The following is a 26699-nucleotide window of genomic DNA, read 5'->3' on the forward strand; positions in this document are numbered from 1 at the left end:
ATAGTTTACTCTAAACAACAAATGAAAGCTGGCAGAAACCGAAGACCAGGAGGCTGTCTCTTGCATACTGCTAACTGTGCCTGGTCTTTTGTTCTCATTAGCACATAGCAACATTCAGTCATGTACTAGAGAATAAGCTATGCGACTTTGGATAGTACTACTGGCTATAAAATCAGGTTATTTTTTTAGCCACCATTTTTACTGGTAACTGGTATCACCTGTGAATTATATAATGTTTTAAATAAACTTTCTCAAGAACTTACATAATCTTGGATGAGGTTGAGGAAACTGTCGGAACTGGAGTTCCTGATGTCTCAGTCAAATTTAAATCCAGGGAGGAATAATTGCCTGTTGAATACAATGTAAAGATTAAGCTGACTAACAACCAATTCCTTCTCAAATCATTTGTTCATTGTGCAACCTGTGCATTTAAAGTTTTTAAATCATATCTGTACAGGGCTGGTGAGGTTACAGGGGTTCCCCCCTTCACAACCAAGCTAGAGCCAAACTTGATTCCACTTTAACTAACAGTAGGCATATCAGACGCTCGCTGGCCGTGCTGTGAAAATTCTGTATGCAGACGCTCATCCAAGTTTCCAAATCTGCCATTGTTTAACTCTTGAATAATTTATTATCAATACTATAATTAAAAAAGCTTATAATCTCTGCCTTCCAAAGAAATTTCTCTCGTTAAGATCTGTTCAGTACTTAGGGAGTAATGGCAGGTTGAAGCTGGTACAACAGAGTAAAAACTCTGCTCGTGTGACGCTGGAAAACTGCCGGTGCTTTCTGAGTCACAGGAAAGTGGTCAGGCTCGCTCTCTTCTGATCAGTTTCCCACTGGATTACTTGTGAAGATCAATACCTTTTATAGGGATGTTCTCTCGCTCTCGCTGTTTCTGATTACGTATTCAGCAAAATTGTCCGTCTGCTAGTTCTGATGTTATGATTCATGGGAGACCCTGAAGTGAGTTTTCGTAGCTTTACCTACTTATTTGTTCAAATCAAACTGATTCATGTAAATAACTATTTTAGAATATAACTGGAGTTGCTTTGATGAAAAATATTGAGACCTTAGTAGTCGGAATGAGATTTTTAAAAACTGGACGTCAGAAATGCGAGTGTCAATTTCAATTCAATTAATTGGAATTGTTTATTGGATGTGGCTCACACAGTTTTTTCAAGATTCACCTTGAAAGCTGTGAATATTATCATTTATGCTCTTTAACAAACACTAGTGGGCCCTACTTTTGAGAAATACTAAAGCCTACATAGCACAAAGAGGGTATTAGAAATAACCTTTTATTACTTTTTTATCAAGTGTACCGATTTAACATTTATACCTAAATAGCATAATTAATACGAATTAAATACTAATTTGCTTTGACTAACTTTTCAAACTTTGTATTCGGTATACAACCATCCATGTGCCTGCCAATTTCCATGTAAATAGCTTGAAAAATAGAACAGCTCTTAAGAAAAAAAAAAAAATTTGATCTCATTGGTTAATGAGGCCCATTTTGGATCATGTGATCCTCATTCGGAATATTACAGCAGGTTTCTAAAAAATTAAGCCTTTTTTTTCAATCTTTGATTTGTAATATCTCAAGAACAGATCAACATATCTTAATTCTGTGAAAAGTATGTTGTTCTGCATCCAGTGAGACCATTTCAAGCAATTTGGATTGGATTTTTCACCCGATATGCCTACTAACATTCTTCAAAGTACCAATGGGTACAGCTCATGCTTTACACTTTTGGCAAACATATTCTCACCTTACATGAAGAAACACACAACAGTAGATTTAAGGCCAATTTATGCTGACAACCCAGTCCTCGCAGACGGTGTCGCAGATAGCGTCTGCGTAGCCCTCCCACCTTCGCAGACGCTCTGCGCGCACCTCCCAAAAATTGTGACCACCGCAGAAGCCTCACAGACAGCATCGCAGACAAGAGGGCTCTGATTGGTCCACTCTACATCCGCTGTACATGCACTTCCGCTTCCCTACTTTCCCGGTTTGTTTTGTTTTCACGACCGGCATTTTTAAAAATACGAGCGAAGATGGAGCAGCATGAAGAGCGGTTGATTGAGGAAATACGTACATCTATACGACTCCAGTTCTAGTCATTATAAAAAAAAAAGTTCTAGTCATTATAAGTAACCGGAGGATAAACACTCCACTAACCACACCCACCAACTACTCCTAGCGACTTCGCGCCCCCTTGCATTGTGCTGGTGAATAACATCGCGCACGCCTATTACTCCCCGCTCAACAATAAATTACAACTGTCTGCGAAAAGCTATCTGCGAAAGCCTTGTCGCAAGAGCATGCAGAGGCCTTTAGTCTGTTACCCCCACCCCCATTCTCTAAACAAATGGAAGATGCAAACCTAATTTCACTGTACTTGTGCTTATACTATTAGGCTGGAATGCAAATCTGCAGCCACACCATTTTCTTTTGTAGACTAGAAAAGCACTCAGAGAGCGCAGACCTCCGCCAAGAATCCTTTAAAAAAATCCGGGATCCAGAAAGCGATCCGGATCACTGCCAAAATTTAACGGATTGTTACTTGTGCCCAGTCACACCTCTGGAAAATATTTCAGAGCAATCCATTCATTACCTTTTCTGTAATGTTGCTAACAGACAAACCAACAAACAAACAAACCAACGCTACCGAAAACATAACCTCCTTGGCGGAGGTAATAATAATAATAACTAGAATGCATTTCCGGGGAAAATGCGAAAGTGTGCTTGCTCAGGTGCACCGCCATGGCAACCCGGCAAGAGAGGCGACCGCACGCCCACACGACAAGGTTTTATGTCAACACGCGAAAGTTTGGCCAAGACACAAGGCGGATTCTCATACGGACATGACAGGCTGGCCAGGTTCTTTACAGGGACATCCCAGAGCATCACTAACATGAAAATTTAGATGTAATCCTAAATCCGTAAAGAGATATGACCCAAAACACGTTTTTGCTCATTGTAGCGCCCCCTAGTGGCCAAATGACACCAAATTTGATGAGGGTACATGAACTGGTGCCCAAAGTCATCTCAACAAATATGGTCTTGATACATCAAAGTGTTTCTGAGATATGAGCCAAAATACATTTTTGCCAATTGTGACACCCCTTAGTGGCCAAATGACACCATATTTGATGAGGGTAGTTTGGATGGTGTCCAAAGTCATGCCACTAAATATGGTCTTGATATGTCAAAGCGTTTCCATGATATGAGCTCACGTCCTAGTTGGTGGCTTCGCCATTGATTTTGATTGGCTGCCACAGGCGAATGCTTCAACATATGAGAGCAAAACGAATATCATTCATTAGGCATGGACTGGAGATCACGTGTGCCAAGTTTCATGATGATCGGACAAAACGTACGGCCAGGGTCACTCTACCTTCACTTTGGACAAAATTCAAAATGGAGGAAAATCTAATGAGGCTGATAATGACGGCATAGGGTGCGTTGGAATCATCTAGCTCCAAGGATTCCAACGGCGCCAGACTTATGAAAATCAGACATACGGATCAAAAGTTACGTGCATGAACGCATATAAGGCTGTGATCAGTTGGTAGCACTACAGCGTGAGATGTACCAACATGAAACTTGATTAAATCAATCAGAGTCCACTCCTCTATCAGTGTACCAAGTTTCATTACTTTACACTGTACAGTTTGGCCTACAGAAGGAAAAATCTGGTTTTTGCGTCACGCACCCATTCATTTAAATGGGGAAAAAATTAATCCTTTAAAAAAAATCCGGGATCCAGAAGGTGATCCGGATCACCGCCAAAATTTAATGGATTGTTACTTATGCCCAGTCACATCTCTGGAAAAAATTTCAGAGCAATCCATTCATTACTTTTTCCGTAATGTTGCTAACAGACAAACAAACAAACAAACCAACCAACCAACGCTTCCGAAAACATAACCTCCTTGGCGGAGGTAATAAAATGCCATGGAATAGATCATTTTTCAAGCATCTATAGGTACAGGATTGTGTGTGTGTGTGTGTGTGTGTGTGTGTGTGTGTGTGTGTGTGTGTGTGTGTGTGTGTGCGTGTGTGTGTGTGTGTGTGTGTGTGTGTGTGTGTTAGAGAATTACCTCCACTCTGAGCTCCATCTTCTGGATTTCCACCCAACACATTAGCAGCAATGTTATTCACCATGTTAAGAATAACATCTGTAAATGAATAAACAACAATATAGTGCTTAACAGCTGTAGCAATCATATGATTGGAGCAAGATGGCTACAATGGTTCATATTAAACATACTTTTGTGGTTAAACCTGACCATACCTCATGTTGACTAACCTCATCATTGAGGAGACATAATATATTTGGTTTTCTGTGAAAATCCTTCGTTTAAAAAAATAAAAAATAAATAAAAAACCTAAAATACTATGGGGCAGCATTTTCACGTTCTCAATATTTCCCCCCCACTTGCCAAAAATATGCTGGTGGCTTTGTTACAATAAAAATTTCCCCTAGTTGTGAATGCTCATGGTGGACTACAATAGATGCTGTCCCATTCAGTGTTCACCATAACCCTGACCCTCAGTAAAAGTGCTGACTGAAAATGAACGAATGAATGCGTGAAAGAAATACTACAACTGGAATTCACCTTTGGCAGACCCAATCAGAGTATTTGAAGACCTGTCGTCTGATGGAACATATCCAGGAGGATAATCTACAAGTTTAAGAGAAGAATGAAAACTGCAGGATAGCATGAGTGTAAATTGCCAGTAAAACCTATGATACAGACAGAAATGGTCTCCTGATTATGTCAAAAAGCTGGTTCTCACCATCGTCCTCATCCTGGGAGTTATTCAGTTCATACTCTTCCATCATACTTGTGCCAAAAACCCTTAACACACAAAACATTGATTGGCACAGACTTCAAAGCTTCAGAGTAAGAGATTTAACAGTTATTCCATGAAACTGAGTCGTATATGAGCTGATAGCCGACAAGGCATGTACAGTGGTGCTTGAAAGTTTGTGAACCCTTTAGAGTTTTCTATATTTCTGCATAAATATGACCTAATACATCATCAGATTTTCACACAAGTCCTAAAAGTAGATAAAGAGAACCCAGTTAAACAAATGAGACAAAAATATTATACTTGGTCATTTATTTATTGAGGAAAATGATCCAATATTACATATCTGTGAGTGGCAAAAGTATGTGAACCTCTAGGATTAGCAGTTAATTTGAAGGTGAAATTAGAGTCAGGTGCTTTCAATCAATGGGATGACAATCACGTGTAAGTGGGCACCCTCTTTTATTTAAAGAACAGGGATCTATCAAAGTCTGATCTTCACAACACATGTTTTTGGAAATATACCACGAACAAAGGAGATTTCTGAGGACCTCAGAAAAAGTGTTGTTGATGCTCATCAGGCTAGAAAAGGTTACAAAACCATCTCTAAAGAGTTTGGACTCCACCAATCCACAGTCAGACAGCCTGTATACAAATGGAGGAAAATCAAGAACATTGTTACCCTCCCCAGGAGTGGTCGACCAACAAAGATCACTCCAAGAGCAAGGCGTGTAATAGTCGGTGAGGTCAAAAAGGACCCCAGGGTAACTTCTAAGCAACTGAAGGCCTCTCTCACATTGGCTAATGTTAATGTTCATGAGTCCAACATCAGGAGAACACTGAACAATGGTGTGCATGGCAGGGTTGCAAGGAGAAAGCCACTGCTCTCCAAAAAGAACATTGCTGCTCATCTGCAGTTTGCTAAAGATCACGTGGACAAGTCAGAAGGCTATTGGAAAAATGTTTTGTGGCTGGATGAGACAAAAATAGAACTTTTTGGTTTAAATGAGAAGCGTTATGTTTGGAGAAAGGAAAACACTGCATTCTAGCAAAAGAACCTTATCCCATCTGTGAAACATGATGGTGGTAGTATCATGGTTTGGGCCTGTTTTGCTGCATCTGGACCAGGACGGCTTCCCATCATTGATGGAACAATGAATTTTGAATCATCCCAGTAAATTCTAAAGGAAAATGTCAGGGCATCTGTCCATGAACTGAATCTCAAGAGAAGGTGGGTCACGCAGCAAGACAACGGCCCTAAGCACACAAGTTGTTCTACCAAAGAATGGTTAAAGAAGAATAAAGTTAATGTTCTGGAATGACCAAGTCAAAGTCCTGACCTTAATCCAATCAAAATGTTGTGGAAGGACCTGAAGCGAGCAGTTCATGTGAAGAAACCCACCAACATCCCAGAGTTGAAGCTGTTCTGTATGGAGGAATGGGATAAAATTCCTCCAAGCCGGTGTGCAGGACTGATCAACAGTTACCGGAAACGTTTAGTTGCAGTTATTGCTGCACAAGGGGGTCACACCAGATACTGAAAGCAAAGGTTCACATACTTTTGCCACTCACAGATATGTAATATTGGATCATTTTCGTCAATAAATAAATGACCAAGTATAATACATTTGTTTCATTTGTTTAACTGGGTTCTCTTTATCTACTTTTAGGACTTGTGTAAAAATCTGATGATGTCATATTTATGCAGAAATATAGAAAATTCTAAAGGGTTCACAAACTTTCAAGCACCACTGTAGCACCAAGTTGGCTATAAGCCATGTATGATGAGATTGAGTGGAATAACTGTTTTATTCTATCTATATTCACTGGATTTTGAGAAACAGAGCATTTTTATTTTTTGCAAATCTGATAAATAAAAACTTTATACAAAACATCTGACAAAATCATTTCCACTTAGAATGCAAACAAACCAGCAAAATGACTAGCAATTTGTTAACAAAAAAAAAGTTCTTACTATCAAATACTTTCATTCCATATTTTGTTGCTTTTTTGGATGTTTTGGGGTTTTGTTTTCGAGTCGAGTTTTTATTTCATCCTCGAATGGTTCAGCAACATGCGCCTTCGTTTTGTTTTTAGGGTTGTTTTGGCGATGGGCAAACCAACTTAAAGGTAAACCCCATTTCAGATTTTTCAAGTGTAGGTCATAAAAAGGATTTTCCCAAACACCCAATTACTTTTGTTTAGTGGATCAAAAGCTACTGAATTTGAATCACAGACTTCCAATTTTATTAGTTTTTTTTTTTAATAGAACAATTAATTAAATGTCTGGTGACATGGCCCTAAATTCTCTGCTATTTTTTCCTGCTTCACCATGACCCAATTCAAGACGACATCATGCATCACATGGTGGGCTTTCCCTGTTTGCGCGAGGCATTGTGGGATACAAATTTGAAACAGGAGGGAAAAATGGAGGATGTGAGTGTGCGAATGAAACATGGAAGACCAACTACAGTAACGGAAAGTGAGAAGAAAAGATGTTATGTTGCGAAGGAAAGGAAACGCAGGACCAAACTAATGGCCCTTTTCCACTACCCTTTTTCAGCTCACTTCAGCTCGCTTCAGCTCACTTCAGCCCGACACGGCTCGCGTTTCGACTACCAAAAAACAGCACGACTCAGCTCACTTCAGCCCTGCTTAGCCCCTAAAACTCGCACGGTTTTGGAGTGGGGCTGAAGCGAGCCAAACCGAGCCGAGTGAGGCTGGGGGTGTGAGGAGACACTCCCCTGTGCGCTGATTGGTGAGGAGGAGTGTCCTCACATGCCCACACACGCCCCGCGAGCACGCTGGGATCTGTAAACCCGGAAGAAGAAGAATTACGAATTACAAGAATTTCTGAAGCCTTATGCGCCTCGCCTCATCTATACGCTCTTGCCAGTATCTGTTGGCGTTGTCGGTGACAACAAGCCACAGCACCAAGACCAGCAACACTAACGACTCCATGTCCTCCATGTTTATTGTTTACTCTCCGGGTTGTGAGACTACCGCTTAAAAGCTCACTGATGTCACTGTTTGCGCTGCTTAACGACATCACGTGACATCCACCCACTTTCGCTAACTCCACCCAATGTGTCCACCCACTTCCAGCCAGCACGGTTCAGCGCGGTTGTAGTCGAAATGCAACTCCAACAGCCCCCTCAGCTCGACTCAGCCCAACTCAGCACAGCACGGCTCAGCCGCGTTGGTAGTGGAAAAGCGGCATAATAAATATCGGCAGTCAGCGAGCACCTCGGTGTGATCAGCTGTTCGTTTAGTGACAGAATGATGGAACTGTCAGTGCATGGTCAAAGGTAAGCCTGTAGATGGCAGTAATGCAACACTGTATGCCAGCTACTGTAAAACCCAAAAGAAGAAGGTGGTAAACCTGTGCAAGTGCACACGGACTTCCTCTGTCTTCTTGACTGCGTGAAGCTAGCGATTTCATGCACATTATTTGCTCGGGAACTCTCAAATTAAATAACTTCCCAGCCACAGAATGGCCTGATATTTTGAGAGATTTACAGAAATAAACCTATATCATAATCGCCACAGCATTACCGCCACCGACTGGGCTGGAGTGTGAAACTGGAGATACTGGGGGGAAAAAAAACCCAAAACAAAACTATATTCTTTTAGCTATTTCTGTTTCTTTTAAGTACTTGATAAAGTGCTTTATCTGACTTGATGTGCTCCGTCATTTTGTTTTTCTCTACTCACAGTATATGAGCTGATAGCCTGGTAGTAGAATATAATAAAGAGTATTCTAAAATTTTGGAGAAAAGCATTTTTCCCCCTCACCTGAGCAAGCTGAGGGGACAGAAGTACTCCGACCCAAAGTGTGACAACAGCTCCACCTAGAGTCATATGGAAATGCAACAAAAAAAGGGAGCATTATTTGCACTTTGAAGGGAGGTTATAGATCTTTAATATCCATATGAAAAAATGTCATAAAAATGCTATATGATAAGAAATAATGAGGAATGCTTAATTTCTCTCAGGCTCTGTGCTGAACGTGGATTGCAAACAAGACTGTTAGAATGATAATCAGCAGAAGACAGTGGAGTAGATGGGAAACGATCAAATACTATTCACCACTTAGTACATGAACTTAACCAGACATCCTTATGTGTGAATCTCATTACACAAAGCAAGTAAGAGCAAGTGTATCATTCATGCTTGTTAGTTGCAGTTAATTGAAAAGAGCGCACACACTTTTTTTTTTAAACCTTGTCTAGAACATGAAATTAACTGGGTTATGTTTCAACACAAATCCTCCCAGCTCATACATCCAAACAACACACGAACAGGTTTTCTATCGTGGCTCTGAAGCAAAGCAGTCAGCAGACGGTGCGATTGAGTTTGTGCACTGAAGCAGATTGAGATGTTTTCCTGGACAGTGGATATGTAGTTAGTCCCTTATTGGAGGTCTTTGACGTACAGTATACTACAACCCCGATTCCAAAAAAGTTGGGACAAAGTACAAATTGTAAATAAAAATGGAATGCAATGATGTGGAAGTTTCAAAATTCCATATTTTATTCAGAATAGAACATAGATGACATATCAAATGTTTAAACTGAGAAAATGTATCATTTAAAGAGAAAAATTAGGTGATTTTAAATTTCATGACAACACCACATCTCAAAAAAGTTGGGACAAGGCCATGTTTCCCACTGTGAGACATCCCCTTTTCTCTTTACAACAGCCTGTAAATGTCTGGGGACTGAGGAGACAAGTTGCTCAAGTTTAGGGATAGGAATGTTAACCCCATTCTTGTCTAATGTAGGATTCTAGTTGCTCAACTGTCTTAGGTCTTTTTTGCCGCATCTTCCATTTTATGATGCGCCAAATGTTTTCTATGGGTGAAAGATCTGGACTGCAGGCTGGCCAGTTCAGTACCCGAACCTTTCTTCTACGCAGCCATGATGCTGTAATTGATGCAGTATGTGGTTTGGCATTGTCATGTTGGAAAACGCAAGGTCTTCCCTGAAAGAGACGTCGTCTGGATGGGAGCATATGTTGCTCTAGAACCTGGATATACCTTTCAGCATTGATGGTGTCTTTCCAGATGTGTAAGCTGCCCATGACACATGCACTAATGCAACCCCATACCATCAGAGATGCAGGCTTCTGAACTGAGCGCTGATAACAACTTGGGTCGTCCTTCTCCTCTTTAGTCCGAATGACACGGCGTCCCTGATTTCCATAAAGAACTTCAAATTTTGATTCGTCTGACCACAGAACAGTTTTCCACTTTGCCACAGTCCATTTTAAATGAGCCTTGGCCCAGAGAAGATGTCTGCGCTTCTGGATCATGTTTAGATATGGCTTCTTCTTTGAACTATAGAGTTTTAGCTGGCAACAGTGGATGGCACGGTGAATTGTGTTCACAGATAATGTTCTCTGGAAATATTCCTGAGCCCATTTGGTGATTTCCAATACAGAAGCATGCCTGTATGTGATGCAGTGCCGTCTAAGGGCCCGAAGATCACGGGCACCCAGTATGGTTTTCCAGCCTTGACCCTTACGCACAGAGATTCTTCCAGATTCTCTGAATCTTTTGATGATGTTATGCACTGTAGATGATGATATGTTCAAACTCTTTGCAATTTTACACTGTCAAACTCCTTTCTTATATTGCTCCACTATTTGTCGGCGCAGAATTAGGGGGATTGGTGATCCTCTTCCCGTCTTTACTTCTGAGAGCCGCTGCCACTCCAAGATGCTCTTTTTATACCCAGTCATGTTAATGACCTATTGCCAATTGACCTAATGAGTTGCAATTTGGTCCTCCAGCTGTTCCTTTTTTGTACCTTTAACTTTTCCAGCCTCTTATTGCCCCTGTCCCAACTTTTTTGAGATGTGTTGCTGTCATGAAATTTCAAATGAGCCAATATTTGGCATGAAATTTCAAAATGTCTCACTTTCGACATTTGATATGTTGTCTATGTTCTATTGTGAATACAATATCAGTTTTTGAGATTTGTAAATTATTGCATTCCATTTTTATTTACAATTTGTACTTTGTCCCAACTTTTTTGGAATCGGGGTTGTATAATCAAAGGGGTCATAATTTAATTAAATCACAGAGGTGGTCTCAATAGCATACAGCTTTATCTGTTCAAGATGATTTGACCCACACCACACAGCATAAGAACCTCATCTGGAAAATACATTCTGCACAAAACCCTCTGCTAGAAACTTCCACACATGCTCTAATCTGAAGGTGTGGTGCAGTCAATAATCCACTGAGGTTCTACTATGAGTGACACCATTTATTTATTTCTTCACCCAGTCATTCAAGCACACCTGAGAAAAATAAGGCGCTAATCTTAATGTACTTGGTGAACATCTGATGCGGGGGGGAATTACAGGAAAAGAAACAGTTGAGAAAATAGTCTGCTCATAATAAATCTGAAAGTCTGATAAATCATGATATTAAAAACACATCAATAAAAAACAAAGACTGATTGGGGAAAAAACAAAGAAAGAAAGCGATGGTGAGCAGCAGCAGCAGCAAAAATGCTCACTGTATACTCTGGAAAAGACACTCAAAACAGTCACCAAGCAGAACTAGTCTTTAAAGCCTTTCACAAAAACATGACTGTATTAAAGCAAGACTGCCTTTCGATTTCATAAAATCAGTGAATTTTAGTTCCCTCTGAAATTTGGTCATTGTGATATATGTTTATTTCTGTAATATCGGGCCATTTTGTGGCTGAGAAGTGATTTAATTTGAGGGGATTAAAGCAAATAATGTGCATGAAATCGCTCGCTTCACGCAGTCAAGCAGACAGAGGCAGTCCGTGTGCACATGCACAGGTTTACTTTTGAGCATGCACTGATAGTTCCATCATTCTGTCGCTAAACAAACAGCTGATCACACCGAGGTGCTCGCTGAGCGCCGATATTTATTAGTTTGGTCCCGCGTTTCCTTTCCATCGTATATAAACAACGTATTTTCTTCTTGCTTTCTGGTACTGTAGTCGGTCTTTCACGTTTGACGATGCAGAAGGGTTCTCAACGTGTTGGGAACGTAGACCATCCTCATTAGGGAACACCAGTATAGAGTTCTTGCTATCCCTCAGCAACATCATTCTAGTAGCCCAAGCAGTTCCTGCTTGTAGCAAAAGCATCTCTGATGTTTAATTCACCTGTACTCTTGTGACCATGGGGAAAGGCCCATTGACGATGGGGGAAGACCCATGGACAGCCGTGAGAGAACGGATGACAGCCTGGAAAGACGGCAAGCAATAGTGTTAGGGCTAGCATCCCGAAGCACTGCGCAAGCAACCTACAAGTACTGAACAAAGAGAATACCCCCAGGCAGACCGAGGAGGGGGGGGGGGGATAATCTGCCAACAAGGATGGATCACATGGCTAATGACCCAGACAGTGGCATAAGGACTACGAGAATGGACGTGGCAAGACAAGGGGACGAAGACGAGAGGAGATGCTCCAGCTGCGGCAGAGTCTTTAAGAATGGGCGTGGTGTCAGTATTCATCAAGGAAAGACCAAGTGCAAAGAACAACTGCAGCAACGGAAAGCACCTGGGTTGTCTCAGAGAGCAATCTCTGAGTATACCAGCTCAGCTTGTCAGTCGGTGGAGGAACAGAGCCAGGAGGCACACCACAGTGCTCTGGACCTCTCTGCGCAATTGTTCCAGAGCACGACAAGAGGGGGTGAAGCTGAAGGCTGGAAGGACTTTGAGAGGAAACCACGCTTGAATCTTCCACCAGCAACAGACTGTAGATGGGCGCAGTTGGATAAGGATTTAGGAAGCATCCTTGACAACACTTTAAAAGCTATCAGGAAGATTAGGACTATGGTAGAACTAGTCTACCAGGTATGCCAGGACACATTCGGCGTGAAGGAAGGTAATACTGTCAGATCAGCAGCAGGCCCTAGCAGGAGACAGCGCCAGATCAATGAGGCATGGGGGGAACTAAGGGCACTTAAGAAAAGGTGGAAGATTGCAAGTGACAAGGAAAGAACAGCTCTAAATCAGATCCAAGCAGAAGTGCGGAAGAATCTAATTCGCCTACATAGAGCAGAGGCAGTACGGAGGAAACAGAGGGAGAAGCATCGTAAGAGGAAGGCATTTTTCAACAACCCTTTCCAGTTTACAGCACAGCTTCTCGGAAAGCCTAAGAGTGGGAAGCTGATCTGCTCCAAAGAGGAAGTGGAGGACAGCGTGGCTGCAGCACATAGTGACCCGTCAAGAAACATCCTACTTGGAGAGTGCCCATACCAGTTACCAAAACCAAAGTCAAACATCCCGTTCAACATGTCAGATTTTACTATGGATGAAGTGAGAGTGGTTGTGGAAAAAGCCAGAGCAGGTTCTGCTCCTGGTCCATCAGGCACCTCATACAAGATCTACAAAAACTGCCCCCAGCTTCTGAGAAGGCTATCCAAGCTCTTACATACACTCTGGAAGAAAAGGCAGAAGCCCAGGCTCTGGACACTTGCTGAAGGTTGCTTCGTACCTAAAGGACAGAACTCTTCTGCACTTGACGAGTTTCGGGAGATCTCATTACTGGATGTAGAAGGGAAAATATTCTGGTCCATTGTTGCCAAGAGGCTGACATCATACTTGCTCAGCAACGAGTACATCAATCCCAGCGTCCAAAAAGGTGGAGTCCCAGGGTACTCTGGATGCCTCGAACATACGTCAGCGATCAGCCAGATTATCAACGAGGCAAAGAGCGGAAACAGCACACTGTCGGTTGTATGGCTGGATCTAGCCAAAGCCTACCCAAGTGTACCTCACCAGCTTATCCAGAAGGCACTGGACCACTATCTAGTACCACCAGAGGTGGTGCAGCTCGTAATGGCACACATGGATGGGCTAAGTATGAGGTTCACATTGGGAAATTTTACCACCAAATGGCAACGACTTGAGAAGGGTATCATGGCAGGATGCACTATTTCAGTGGTCCTGTTCGTGGCTGCAATGAACCTACTACTGGAGGCAGGAGGGATGCAGTGTAAAGGTCCTAAAGCAGTCGACGGCACAAGACACCCTGCCTGTCGAGCATTCATGGATGATGTCACCGTGATGACTCCATCAATCCAGGGAACACAGTGGATCCTGAGCGCATTGGAAAAGATGGCGACATGGGCATGAATGCAGTTTAAACCTGAAAAATCTAGGAGCCTCTGCATCCTGAAAGGGAAGCTGACAAGGAACACCTTTAGCATCCAAGGGTCAGAGATCCCCACAATTCAAGAGCAAGAGATCCGATGTCTCGGCAAGAATTACGACAGCTCTCTGAAGGACATAGGCAACCTCAGCGACACCAAAGGTCAGTTGAACACCTGGCTCAGGGCAATTGACAACAGCCAACTGCTGGGCCGGTTTAAGGTATGGTGCTTTCAATATGGCATTATACCCAGACTGCAGTGGCCATTCCTACTATACGACTTCCCCATGTCTGCAGTGGAAGCAATGGAAAGGCTGTGCAGCAAGTTCCTGCGGAAATGGCTGGGCGTTCCTCCTTCCTTTAGCTCTGTGAACTTGTACAGCAAAACTTCAAAGCTCCGCCTACCAGTTTCATCTGTGGTTGAAGAATTCAAAGCCACCAAGGCGAGAGCAGTTAGCACGCTGCTTCTCTCTAAAGACAGGAAAGTCCATCACGCCAGCAAATCAATCAGATGTGGCAGGAAGTGGAAGCCGCAAGATGCTGTGGTCGAAGCAGAAGCCTACTGGAAGTACCAGGAGATTGTAGGCATTGTCTGCCAGGGTCGCTTGGGCCTCGGAAATTACAGCACGAAGCAGTGGAGCAAGGCCAGCGCGGAAGGTAGGAGAAAGCTTCTAGTGCAGAGAGTGCGAGAGGCAGCAGAGGAAGACTGACGAGTGAAAACAGTGGGACTTGCCTCCCAGGGTCAGTGGATGCAGTGGGACCAAGCGCTGGATTGATCGCTGTCCTGGAAGGAGATGTGGAGTACCGACCAAGGCAAGCTGACCTTTTTACTTCATGCCATAGCTGATCTCTTGCCAACCCCAAGTAATTTAAAGATCTGGGGGAAGGAAGAAAACTCATCGTGTGCTCAGTGTGGGGCAGAACATTGCACACTAAACCACATCCTCTCAGGCTGTCCAAAGGCACTGAGAGAGGGCCGATATAAGTGGAGACACGACAAGGTGCTAACTGAAATTGCCAAATGGGTGGCGTTCCAGAGAGTTAGGGCCAATGAGAACCAGGCACCTACCCCTGTGGTCACTCATTTCCATCTCCAAGGCGAGCAGGCTCCCAGGCCAAAGACAGCCACCAAGCATCCTCGTTCCATCCTGCAGCATGCCTCAGACTGGGAGTTGCGAGCCGATCTGAAAAGGAAGTTAATCTTCCCACAAGAGGTAGCAGTGACCTTGCTCCGTCCTGATGTGGTACTGATGTATAGGAGCACCAGGACCATATTAGTAGCGGAACTCACTGTACCTTGGGAAGACAGACTTGCCATCTCACACCAACAGAAGGCGGCAAAATACCAGGACTTGATCGACGAGGCAGTTCTCAAAGGATGGCACACCAGCATTTTTCCCATGGAAGTAGGATGCAGAGGTTTCCCAGCAACATCGGTGCGTTACTTCTTACAGAAGCTAGGTCTGGAACCAAAGCACTTGAAGAAGGCCATTAGGGAAATAGGACAGGTAGCTGAGACCAGCTCAAGGTTCTCAACATGTTGGGAACGTAGACCATCCTCGTTAGGGAACACCAGTATAGAGTTCTTGTTATCCCTCAGCAACATCATTCTAGTAGCCCAAGCAGTTCCTGCTTGTAGCAAAAGCATCTCTGATGTTTAATTCACCAGGGCCATGTGGCCCCAAATTCATTAATTGTTCTATTACAAAAAAAAACCCTAATAAAATTGGAAGTCTGTGATTTGAGTTCAGTCGCTTTTGGTCTACTAAACAAAAATAATTGGGTGTCGGGGAAAATTCTTTTTATGACCTACACTTAAAATCTGAAAGGCAGTCTAGCTTTAACGTTTAGAGACGCAACGGTCAAATTTTATTTACAATTCTTTTATACATTTTCACCCAGAGTGGCAGGACTGAAACAGGATACAAAAATCAAGCACACAGCTGAGTGTTAAGAACCTTGTGCTGAATGGTTCTCTGGCAGTACAGGGATTTGACCTGATGGCTGATAATTTTGGGTTTCGCACCAAGAACAAGTGGATCTTCCTCACATACCTTGACATATTTAGCATATAAATGTTCATCCAGTGGAAAACTCTGGACCGTGCGCTCATTCCGGGCATGAAAGGTCCCAAGCTTGGCCCATTTGTTGGTTGGATATCTGGGGACAAGCCAGAATGTTTATTTGCACCCATTCCCACAATGCCTTTGAGGTGAAAATTAAACAGCAATGCAAGAACTGCGCACCTAAATTAACAAAGAAAAGATTTGTCTTGATAATTTGTAACGGATGCACTGGTATGAATGATCAGTCATAAACAAAAGAGGAAAGGTGTGGAATTCTAAACAAACAAAACAAACTTAAGAAAATATATATGTCTCAGTCCACCAGATTTTCATACCAGATGCTCAGGATTAGGGCGGCACGGTGGTGTAGTGGTTAGCGCTGTCGCCTCACAGCAAGAAGGTCCTGGGTTCGAGCCCCGGGGCCGGCGAGGGCCTTTCTGTGCGGAGTTTGCATGTTCTCCCCGTGTCCGCGTGGGTTTCCTCCGGGTGCTCCGGTTTCCCCCACAGTCCAAAGACATGCAGGTTAGGTTAACTGGTGACTCTAAATTGACCGTAGGTGTGAATGTGAGTGTGATTGGTTGTCTGTGTCTATGTGTCAGCCCTGTGATGACCTGGCGACTTGTCCAGGGTGTACCCCGCCTTTCGCCCATAGTCAGCTGGGATAGGCTCCAGCTTGCCTGCGACCCTGTAGAAGGATAAAGCGGCTAGAGATAATGAGATGAGATGCTCAGGATTATAGATTTTGAGTTATACCTGCTGCATTAAACTACCAAGCCTCCATCTGCAGGAAATACAAACCAAAGTGAAACTGGACCGAGGGAAGTTACTGTAAATCTGACATGAAATCATGTGCACGCAACCCAAAATGGTCCATTTTCCAGGCCCTGACTACAGAGGATACAGAATCCATCAGGAAATCATCTCAACTGTAGACTGGTGAATTTCCCAGATTTCCTGAGCAACAGACCACAAAATGCTGCTCGGAAGGTCAAGAAAACACGTGGTGAATTATTAGCATCGCCAAGCGAATGCTGCGTGAAAACGGAGCTCGCGTGATCGACGCATTTTCACTCTAAATCAAAATGTCATTCACCGATTTTTATGGCAGAAGGAAAATCTATACTCGTCTCAGTCGTGGATGATGTTAAAAGTAGGAAACGTATCCTGTAGGGGCGCTACTGAGGTGATTATTCCTTGATAGTTACTGGATCAGCCAGCGAAAACATCACGCGCTTTACAATGCCGTTTCTACACATTCTGTAAACAGAGCATCTGGTGCAAAAATCTCGTGGCGCGACACATATTTAGGCTTCAAAACATCTAAATGACGCATGCTATACTGGCTCACTGAAATACAGCCTTACATTTAGCTTCGATGCCTTCATATTTTCTCTTTTCACTGAGAAATCTTAATGCCACCACCACCATTATTATTTACCAGTTCTGTTCACAGTATCCTCAGTAGCTTGCAAGTCCGATTTCTTAAGAACACCATTATTCAGCAACATTAGAGAAAACAGCCAAACAAATAAATATTTTCAAAGAAAATATCACCCAAACGAACAAAATGAAAGTGAACTGATCAGTGATTCATTCAGTCCTTCTGAACTGAACAAAAAGAACTTGGGTGTATGAGAATTACCTTCCCGAACAGAAACGCCAGCCTCTTGAAAGACAATTTCTTTCTCCATCAGACATCACCATTTACTAGTGTACATGTATAAGACTGGAAGTCAGCGAGGAGTATTTTCTCCACTCATCTACAGGACTTCATCAATTCTACGAAAGCCCAGACTTATTGCCACAGAACATGCTCCTATCTGAGGCTGAAATTTTGTTAGCAGTCATTTCCTCACAACAGTCTTTTTCCCCCCTCCCAAAGTTAATAACTTCTCATTACCAAAGTGTAACCTCCTCTATCCTGAAGACTTTTCCGTGTCATAAAACTGCAGACACCTTCCATAAATGTTTTCTCACAAAAAGACAAAACAAAAAACCTTTGATTTATCTTAAACATTAGTTATGCATGTTCCGGTGTATGTAGTTACTATATAAACGATAATGTTTTAGAAAAATGTAATCAAAAACACATGTAATGGCAGAGTGATATAACCAGAACGTCAAGGGCATAGTAACTCCTCTGGGTGAGAACTGCGAGAGGAGATAAAATTCTAATGAGAAGTCCCAAAACTCGTTACGGCAACCTAATTAGCAGTTTGTTAGCAATAATTTGACAATACAATGACCAAGTGTTGTACAGAATGACTAGATCTTTCAAATAAAGTAATCCAAACTGAAATCCATTGGGAACTGAGGGAGGAGATACAATTTAACTGAAAATAAACAAACGTTGTAAACAAATTGTTTACAACAAGAAAATCAACAAACAAATGACCAAGTTTTGTTCCTCATGGGAAGATCTACCCAAAACATCGATCAGAACTGGAATCGGATGAAAACTGAGAGAGGAGATACAATTCTAGTGAGAGGCCTGGTAATTTGGCCTAATGACTAACTTGTTAGCAAAAAAAATTTGACAAAACAACGACCAAGGTTTGTGCAGAGTGAGGAGTTCTTTCAAACAAAACAATCAGAATGAAAATCCACAGCGAGTTGATGGAGATACGATTTAACTTAATCGTGGATGATGGACACCACGCCATGGGAACAACTCCTCAGCCTTATGGACAGATGAGCTAATGATGAATAAAGGTGTGTGTGTGGGGGGGGCATTTAATAGAACGTGCCCAGAGCACCCTATAAATGCTGAAAGCAGGGATATTAATATGAACAATATTCACAATATTTTGCTTCACATATTTGTTTCCTGTAGCTAGTGCTTTTCTGTGCTACATCTACACTAGACTCCTCTTAGACAAACTGCATGGTTGATAATAATAATTGCAAGTGAAAATGTTGTGTTCTGACCTGTCACTGATTGAGACTAGAAAGTCTTTGGGGTTCGAGGAGAAGAGCTCGAAATTGGCAGTGTCCAGCTGCTTCACCTGAATGGGCTGACACAACTCAATGACAAACCTGGAGGTGCACACAGAGGAACAGAATGGGTGAACTTGAAGAAAAGGTGGCTATGATTATTGGGTGAGGAAGAGGTATGATGGAGAGATGAGGAGGAGAAAAAGAAAACAGGAAGAAATAGAGTGAGGGATCAGTTAAAATATGCTGAGTGTTTGTCTTTAACCTGTATTGTAAACTTTCTTGCTATGTCTGCTGATTTTATATCTAATAACTTGTCTTTTACTTTAGAAGGACTGGGGTTTTTTTTGCTTTAGATCAGTGTCTTGAGACTTACATCTGTAATAATCAGATGAATGTGGTCCTGATACTTATACACTGTTCTTCGTGAGCAGCACATACAGTGAGTGTTGGGCTTGGCTTACCATATTTTATTGCTGCAGGGACTCAGCATGTAAACGTCTACATTCTCCATCAGGATGGCAGAAGTGCTCTAATAAAAAGAATAAAAATGCCAGTTAGAATTATCCTGGCTCCAAAATGCATTGCTGAGATATACTAGTGCATCTCAAAAAATTAGAATACCATGAAAAAGTTCCTTTTTTTTCATAATTTAATTCAAAAAGGTAAACTTTCATTCAGTGGTGCTTGAAAGTTTGTGAACCCTTTAGAATTTTCTATATTTCTGCATAAATATGATCTAAAACATCATCAGATTTTCACACAAGTCTGAAAAGTAGATAAAGAGAACCCAGTTAAACAAATGAGACAAAAATATTATACTTGGTCATTTATTTATTGAGGAAAAGGATCCAATATTACATATCTGTGAGTGGCAAAAGTATGTGAACCTTTACTTTCAGTATCTGGTGTGACCCCCTTGTGCAGCAATAACTGCAACTAAACGTTTCCGGTAACTGTTGATCAGTCCTGCACACCAGCTTGGAGGAATTTTAGCCCATTCCTCCATACAGAACAGCTTCAACTCTGGGATGTTGGTGGGTTTCCTCACATGAACTGCTCGCTTCAGGTCCTTCCACAACATTTCGATTGGATTAAGGTCAGGACTTTGACTTGGACATTCCAAAACATTAACTTTATTCTTCTTTAATCATTCTTTGGTAGAACGGCTTGTGTGCTTAGGGTTGTTGTCTTGCTGCATGACCCACCTTCTCTTGAGATTCAGTTCATGGACAGATGTCCTGACATTTTCTTTTAGAATTCACTGGTATAATTCAGAATTCATTGTTCCATCAATGATGGCAAGCCGTCCTGGCCCAGATGCAGCAAAACAGGCCAAAACCATGATACTACCACCACCATGTTTCACAGCTGGGATAAGGTTCTTATGCTGTAATGCAGTGGTTTCCTTTCTGCAAACATAATGCTTCTCATTTAAACCAGAATTCTATTTTGGTCTCATCCATCCACAGAACATTTTTCCAGTAGCCTTCTGGCTTGTCCACATGATCTTTAGCAAACTGCAGACAAGCAGCAATGTTCTTTTGGAGAGCAGTGGCTTTCTCCTTGCAACTCTGCTATGCAGTCCACTGTTGTTCAGTGTTCTCCTGATGGTGGACTCATGAACATTAACATTAGCCAATGTGAGAGAGGCCTTCAGTTGCTTAGAAGTTACCCTGGGGTCCTTTGTGACCTCGCCGACTACTACATGCCTTACTCTTGGAGTGATCTTTGTTGGTCGACCACTCCTGGGGAGGGTAACAATGGTCTTGAATTTCCTCCATTTGTACACAATCTGTCTGACTGTGGATTGGTGGAGTCCAAACTCTTTAGAGATGGTTTTGTAACCTTATCCAGCCTGATGAGCATCAACAATGCTTTTTCTGAGGTCCTCAGAAACCTCCTTTGTTCGTGCCATGATACATTTCCACAAACATGTGTTGTGAAGATCAGACTTTGATAGATCCCTGTTCTTTAAATAAAACAGGGTGCCCACTCACACCTGATTGTCATCCCAATTGATTGAAAACACCTGACTCTAATTTCACCTTCAAATTAACTGCTAATCCCAGAGGTTCACATACTTTTGCCACTCACAGATATGTAATATTGGATCATTTTCCTCAATAAATAAATGACCAAGTATAATATTTTTTGTCTCATTTGTTTAACTGGGTTCTCTTTATCTACTTTTAGGACTTGTGTGAAAGTCTGATGATGTTTTAGGTCATATTTATGCAGAAATATAGAAAATTCTAAAGGGTTCACAAACTTTCAAGCACCACTGTATATTCTATATTCATTACATGTAAAGTGAAATATTTAAAGCCTTTTTTGTTTTAATTTTGATGATTATGGCTTATAGCTCATGAAAATCAGAAATCCAGTATCTCAAATTATTAGAATATTCCCTAAGATCAATCAAAAAAAGGATGTACAATACAGAAATGTCCAACTTCTGAAAAGTATATTCATTTATACACTCAATACTTGGTTGGGGCTCCTTTACCATGAATTACTGTATCAATGCGGTGTGGCATGGAGGTGATCAGTCTGTGGCACTGCTGAGGCGTTATTGAAGCCCAGGTTGCTTTGATAGTGGCCTTCAGCGTATCTGTATTTTTGGGTCGGGTGTTTCTCATCTTCCTCTTGACAATACCCCATAGATTCTCTATGGGGTTCAGGTCAGGCAAGTTGGCTGGCCAATCAAACACAGTAATATCATGGTCAGCAAACCATTTGGTAGTAGTTTTGGCACTGTGGGTAGGTGCTAAGTCCTGCTGGAAAAGGAAATCAGCATGTCCAAAAAGCTCGTCAGCAGATGAAAGCATGAAGTGCTCTAAAATCTCCTGGTAGATGGCTGTGTTGACTTTGGACTTGATAAAATACAATGGACCAACACCAGCAGATGGCATGGCACCCCAAATCATCACAGACTGTAGAAACTTCACACGGGCTTCAAACACCTTGGATTCTGTGCCTCTCCACTCTTCCTCCAGACTCTAGAACCGTGATTTCCAAATTAAATGCAAAATGTACTTTCATCTGAAAAGAGGACTTTGGACCACTGAGCAACAGTCCATTTCTTTCTCTCTGTAGCCCAGATAAGACACTTCTGACATTGTCTCTGGCTCAGGAGTAGCTTGATATTAGGAATGCGAAAGTTGTATCCCCTTTCTTGAAGATGTCTGTTCGTGATGGGTCTTGATCCACTGACACCAGCCTCAGTCCACTCCGTGTGAAGCTCTCCCAAGTTCTTGAATCAACTTTTCTTGACAATCCTCTCAAGACTGTGGCCATCCCTGTTGCTTGTGCACCTTTTCCAGCCACCCTTTTCAGCAATGACCTTTTGTGGAGGGCATCAGTGATCATCTTCTGGACAACAGTCAAGTCAGCAGTCTTCCCCTTGATTGTGGTTGTGTGTACTGAACTAGACAGAGATACACTGTGTTCATACTGTTTTACTCAAACTCGAAATGAAATATTCTAATATTTTGAGATGGGGTTTTTTTGTGTTTTTGTACTGTATGCCATACTGATTAAAATTAAAATAGAAAAATGCTTGAAACATTTTAGTTTGTGTGTAATGAGTCTATAATATATAACTTTCACTTTCTTAAATAACTGATGGAAAATATTGAACTTTGTCACAATATTCTAATTTTTTGAGATGCGTAATATACAAGATATTGCTACGTGGAAACTTCATGCCTGTGCTGTTTAGTAGCAGAGCTCCTCACACAGAGCAGAGCCCCATACTTAAGATACATGCATTGAGCATATTGACATCTGTCCATTGTGACGCTCTGCTTATTGTTGGTAGCTCCGCCTACCTGGTTAACCTATTTCCCTGTCCAACTAGGGGATCTAGCGCAGGTGCGCGCGTCTATAATTGGACAGGGTATAAAAAGACCAGTGGTCCATTCTGGTGGAGCCTCCCCTTCCTCCTTTGGCCGATTTTGCGTTAGTTTGAACACCCCTAGACATTCTTTGCAGCATATACACACACAACTGATCTTGCATACACGTTACTTTATTCTTTATTTAATAAATATTCTAAACGTTTTTTCGTCTGCGTGTGGTTTCCTTTTATGTTACATTGCCCTTGAGCCAGGTGATCGTAACATAATGGAAGGCTCGTCCGGGAGGTGTTTTTAAATCCGCGGGATGTACTTATCTTTTTAGATGAAGAACATTTTTAATTGGAAGCTGTGCGCAGATTTTTGTTTTGGTGTGGCATATTAAGATCTTGTTTGATTTGGTGGGTTTTTTGTTCGCCAAGGAGAGGGGAGGATACTTTTGGGCTGCTATTTTTGTTGTGGTGGAAGTCAGAGCAGGTTGCAGGTGTCTCTGTGCACTGGAGTAATTAGGGCGGGTTTAGATCCACCAGAGCTAACGTGAACCCCCGCCGCAGGTAAGCGCGCTTAACGCGGGTTGTTATTTTGCCTTTCTTATTTTGTTCTTCTGGTGTGTCGAACGCGGGGGGCACACGAAGACTAGGTTAAAATAAGTAGGGCCTCTTTCTCTATCCTGTAGGTAGATGCGGGGCAGCTCAAGTGTGTTTTGTTTCTCCTGTTGCATGCTGAGATTACCTGCACCGGGCGTTTGGACTCCACAGATTTTAATTGGTGTTTTTTTTTTGTGATAATAGCTATTGGTAATTGTATTCTGGTAACTGATATTGTACTTTGTCCTGGTAAAGTCGGATTTGTTGTTGTTAAACATGTCGTTGTCTGAGAGCCGTGGGGCCTTATCTGAGGATGATTTGGCTAGAATGAGTAAGGATGAGTTGTGTAAGACTGCTGAAGAATATAAATTGGATCTGGATCTGCCTAAGGCACTTAGGAAAGCTGAACTGAAAGAGTCAGTGAAAAATAAGTTGATTGAGTTGGGCATTTTATTGGTTAAGCCGTTTTCCGAGGGTGCAGGCATGGCAGCCACATCTATGCCCTTAAAAATGGGTTCTCCGCAGTGTTCTGCAGCGCTGACTTTTGAGCAGCAAAGGGAGCTGTTGCAAATGCAGATGCAGGAACGTGAAAGGGAAAGGCAATTAGAGTATGAAAAATTGCGTCAGAATGAACAAGTAAATGAATTGGAGCGCCAGAAGCTTGAGCATGAGAAACGGCTTGTTGAAAAGTCAGAAACTTCGTCTGGGCATGGACATTTATCTCAAAATGTCAAATTGTTGCCCAAGTTTAATGAAAGGGACCCTGATATTTTCTTTTTGTTGTTTGAGAATGTCGCTGTTGAGCGGGGCTGGACCGATGCGGCGCGCACTCTGCTATTGCAGAGTGTATTTACGGGGAAAGCCCAGAAGGCATTCATAGCGTTATCCGCATCTGAGCGCAAGGATTATGCTGCTGTTAAGGAAGCTGTGTTACGTGCGTTTGCCTTGGTTCCCGAGGCGTATAGACAGCGTTTCAGGAACTGGAGAAAAGGTGAGCGACAAACGCACATGGAAGTTGTGAGAGAACTCACCAGTTTCTTTAATAGATGGTTGGCAGGGGCAGAAGTAAAAACGTTCGAACAATTGTGTGAACTTGTAGTGTTGGAACAATTTAAAAATATTGTGCCTGAACGAGTGGCTACCTACATTAATGAACAGAAGGTAAAAACGGCTGCAGATGCTGCTGTATTGGCAGACGAGTTTATTTTAATTCACAAGAGAAAACAAGAGTATGGACAGAATTCTGATAACAGATTAAGTCATTATCAGTGGGGCAAAGGCGGTTCTCCTCTATCCAGGTTGGACCAGTCAGGTTGCGGTAAGGATTCACAGAACAAATGTCATTACTGTTTAGAGTTTGGTCATTAATGAATGTCCTGTGTTGCGTAACAGGAAGAAAAATCAAAATCGCCCTGTTTCCCCTAAACCGTCGATGTGTGCGGTGCCTGTTGCTCGTTCTGTTTCTTGTGAAGTTGAAATTGATGTCTCGTCTTGTAGGAGTGCGTCTGCAGGTGGTGAGGTATCTGCTGCGCTGGCAGATGCTCCGCCTTCTGTGGAGAATGGTGCGCTGGCAGATGCTCCGCCTTCTGTGGAGAATGGTGCTGGTAATGAACGGGTGGAAGACCACTATGGTCCGTTTTTGACGGACGGGTTTGTTTCTCTTTCAAGTGGTTCAGAGAAGGTAGCTGTAAAAATATTACGTGATACTGGAGCCTCTGAAACGTTTGTTAAGCAGTCTGTTTTGCCTTTTTCTTGTAGCTCCAGCATGGGGAGATTTGTTTGGATTCGGGGGATTGGTATGACTACTTTATCGGTCCCTCTGCATAAGGTAGTGTTACATTCAGATCTGGTACAGGGCGAAGTAGTTGTTGCCGTGCGTCCATCGTTACCTGTAGAGGGGGTGGATGTAATTTTGGGAAACAACTTGGCTGGTGGACGAGTGTGGCCTAGTGTTCCACCTCCGCCAGTAGTGGCTGCCGTTCCTGTTGGAATAGAGGAGCATGACTGCGCTGTAGATTTTCCTGATGTCTTTAGTGCGTGCACTGTAACAAGGGCAAAAAGTCGCGCACAGGGGGTGGATATGTCACTGGGTTTGGTCGATACGCATACTGTTAAAAAGTTGCTTATCTTACCTGATTGTTTAACTCGTGACGAGTTGATTGCAGCTCAGAACAAAGATGAGTATCTTAGAGTTAATTGCAAGTGCTTTGCCATCTGACTATATGAAAAATGCAGACCTTGGGTACTTTATGCAAGATGGCATACTGGTGCGTAAATGGATGCAGCACGATGGGGAGTTAGAGGTGGATATTATCCAAATTGTGGTACCTGACTCTCTTAAAACTGTAGTGTTGAAGACAGCTCATGGGGATGTAGCTGGCCATTTTGGTGTTCGCAAGACCTATAACCGGTTATTGCAGCATTTTTATTGGCATCGTATGAAGAAGGATGTCGCTGCATTTATTAAAGTCTGCCACATTTGTCAGATAGCGGGTAAGCCAAATCAGGGCATTAAGCCCGCACCCCTCCATCCGATTCCGGCAGTGGGTCGCCCTTTTGAGCATTTGCTAATTGATTGTGTCGGCCCATTACCTCCATCGAAAAGTGGCTCGGCTTATCTGTTGACTGTAATGTGCCTGACTACACGTTATCCCGCAGCCTACCAGTTGAGATCCATTACCACCAGGTTGATTGTTAAAGCACTAGCACAATTCATTTGGTATTCCTAAAGTTATTCAAAGTGACAGAGGGAGTAATTTTACCTCGAACATGTTTGCACAGGTGTTGAAGGAATTACACGTGAAACATAGTTTGAGTAGTGCGTATCATCCCCAAAGTCAAGGCGCACTCGAGCGGTTTCATTCCACCTTGAAGTCATTATTGCACGCCTATTGTTTGGAGCTGGATCGTGACTGGGAGGAGGGCCTTCCCTGGCTGATGCTGGCAGCCAGGGAGGTCACTCAAGAAAGCACGGGTTTCAGTCCTAATGAGTTAGTTTTTGGACACAAAGTTCGGGGTCCCCTTTCTGTTTTGAAAGATTGTGTTAATGAGGCTGAGCCTCCAGTTAATTTACTTGAGTATGTCCAAGGTTTCTGACAAAAACTGTTTTTGTCATGTGAGCTGGCAAATAAAAATTTGTCCAAAGCGCAGGGCAAAATGAAAAGGTTGTTTGATCGTGCTGCGGTGGAGCGCGGTTTCAGCCCTGGCGATAAAGTGCTGGCGCTGTTGCCATTACAGGGCTCACCTTTTAAAGCACGTTTTTCTGGTCCTTATTCCATTGTTC

General features: G+C 42.5%; 1 protein-coding gene across 4 annotated transcripts in view; it reads right to left on the reverse strand.

Annotated features, from left to right (window-relative positions):
* LOC132880562 (SUN domain-containing ossification factor-like) overlaps nt 1-26699 on the reverse strand; it is a 66154-nt gene that overhangs the window by 10536 nt on the left and 28919 nt on the right. For all 4 annotated transcript variants that reach the window (XR_009653977.1, XR_009653955.1, XR_009653971.1 and 1 more), the window contains 8 exons: nt 19434-19501; nt 18964-19071; nt 16024-16129; nt 8621-8676; nt 4811-4872; nt 4630-4695; nt 4111-4188; nt 264-348 (listed from right to left, as the gene is read on the reverse strand). Coding sequence is in view for 1 of the 4 variants with exons in the window: in XM_060913800.1 (XP_060769783.1) it covers nt 264-348; nt 4111-4188; nt 4630-4695; nt 4811-4872; nt 8621-8676; nt 16024-16129; nt 18964-19071; nt 19434-19501 (629 nt within the window). In the remaining 3 variants the exon portion in view is untranslated. The remainder of the gene's footprint in view (nt 1-263; nt 349-4110; nt 4189-4629; nt 4696-4810; nt 4873-8620; nt 8677-16023; nt 16130-18963; nt 19072-19433; nt 19502-26699) is intronic.

This window comes from Neoarius graeffei, chromosome 1, assembly GCF_027579695.1.
Source record: "Neoarius graeffei isolate fNeoGra1 chromosome 1, fNeoGra1.pri, whole genome shotgun sequence".
NCBI lineage: Eukaryota > Metazoa > Chordata > Actinopteri > Siluriformes > Ariidae > Neoarius > Neoarius graeffei.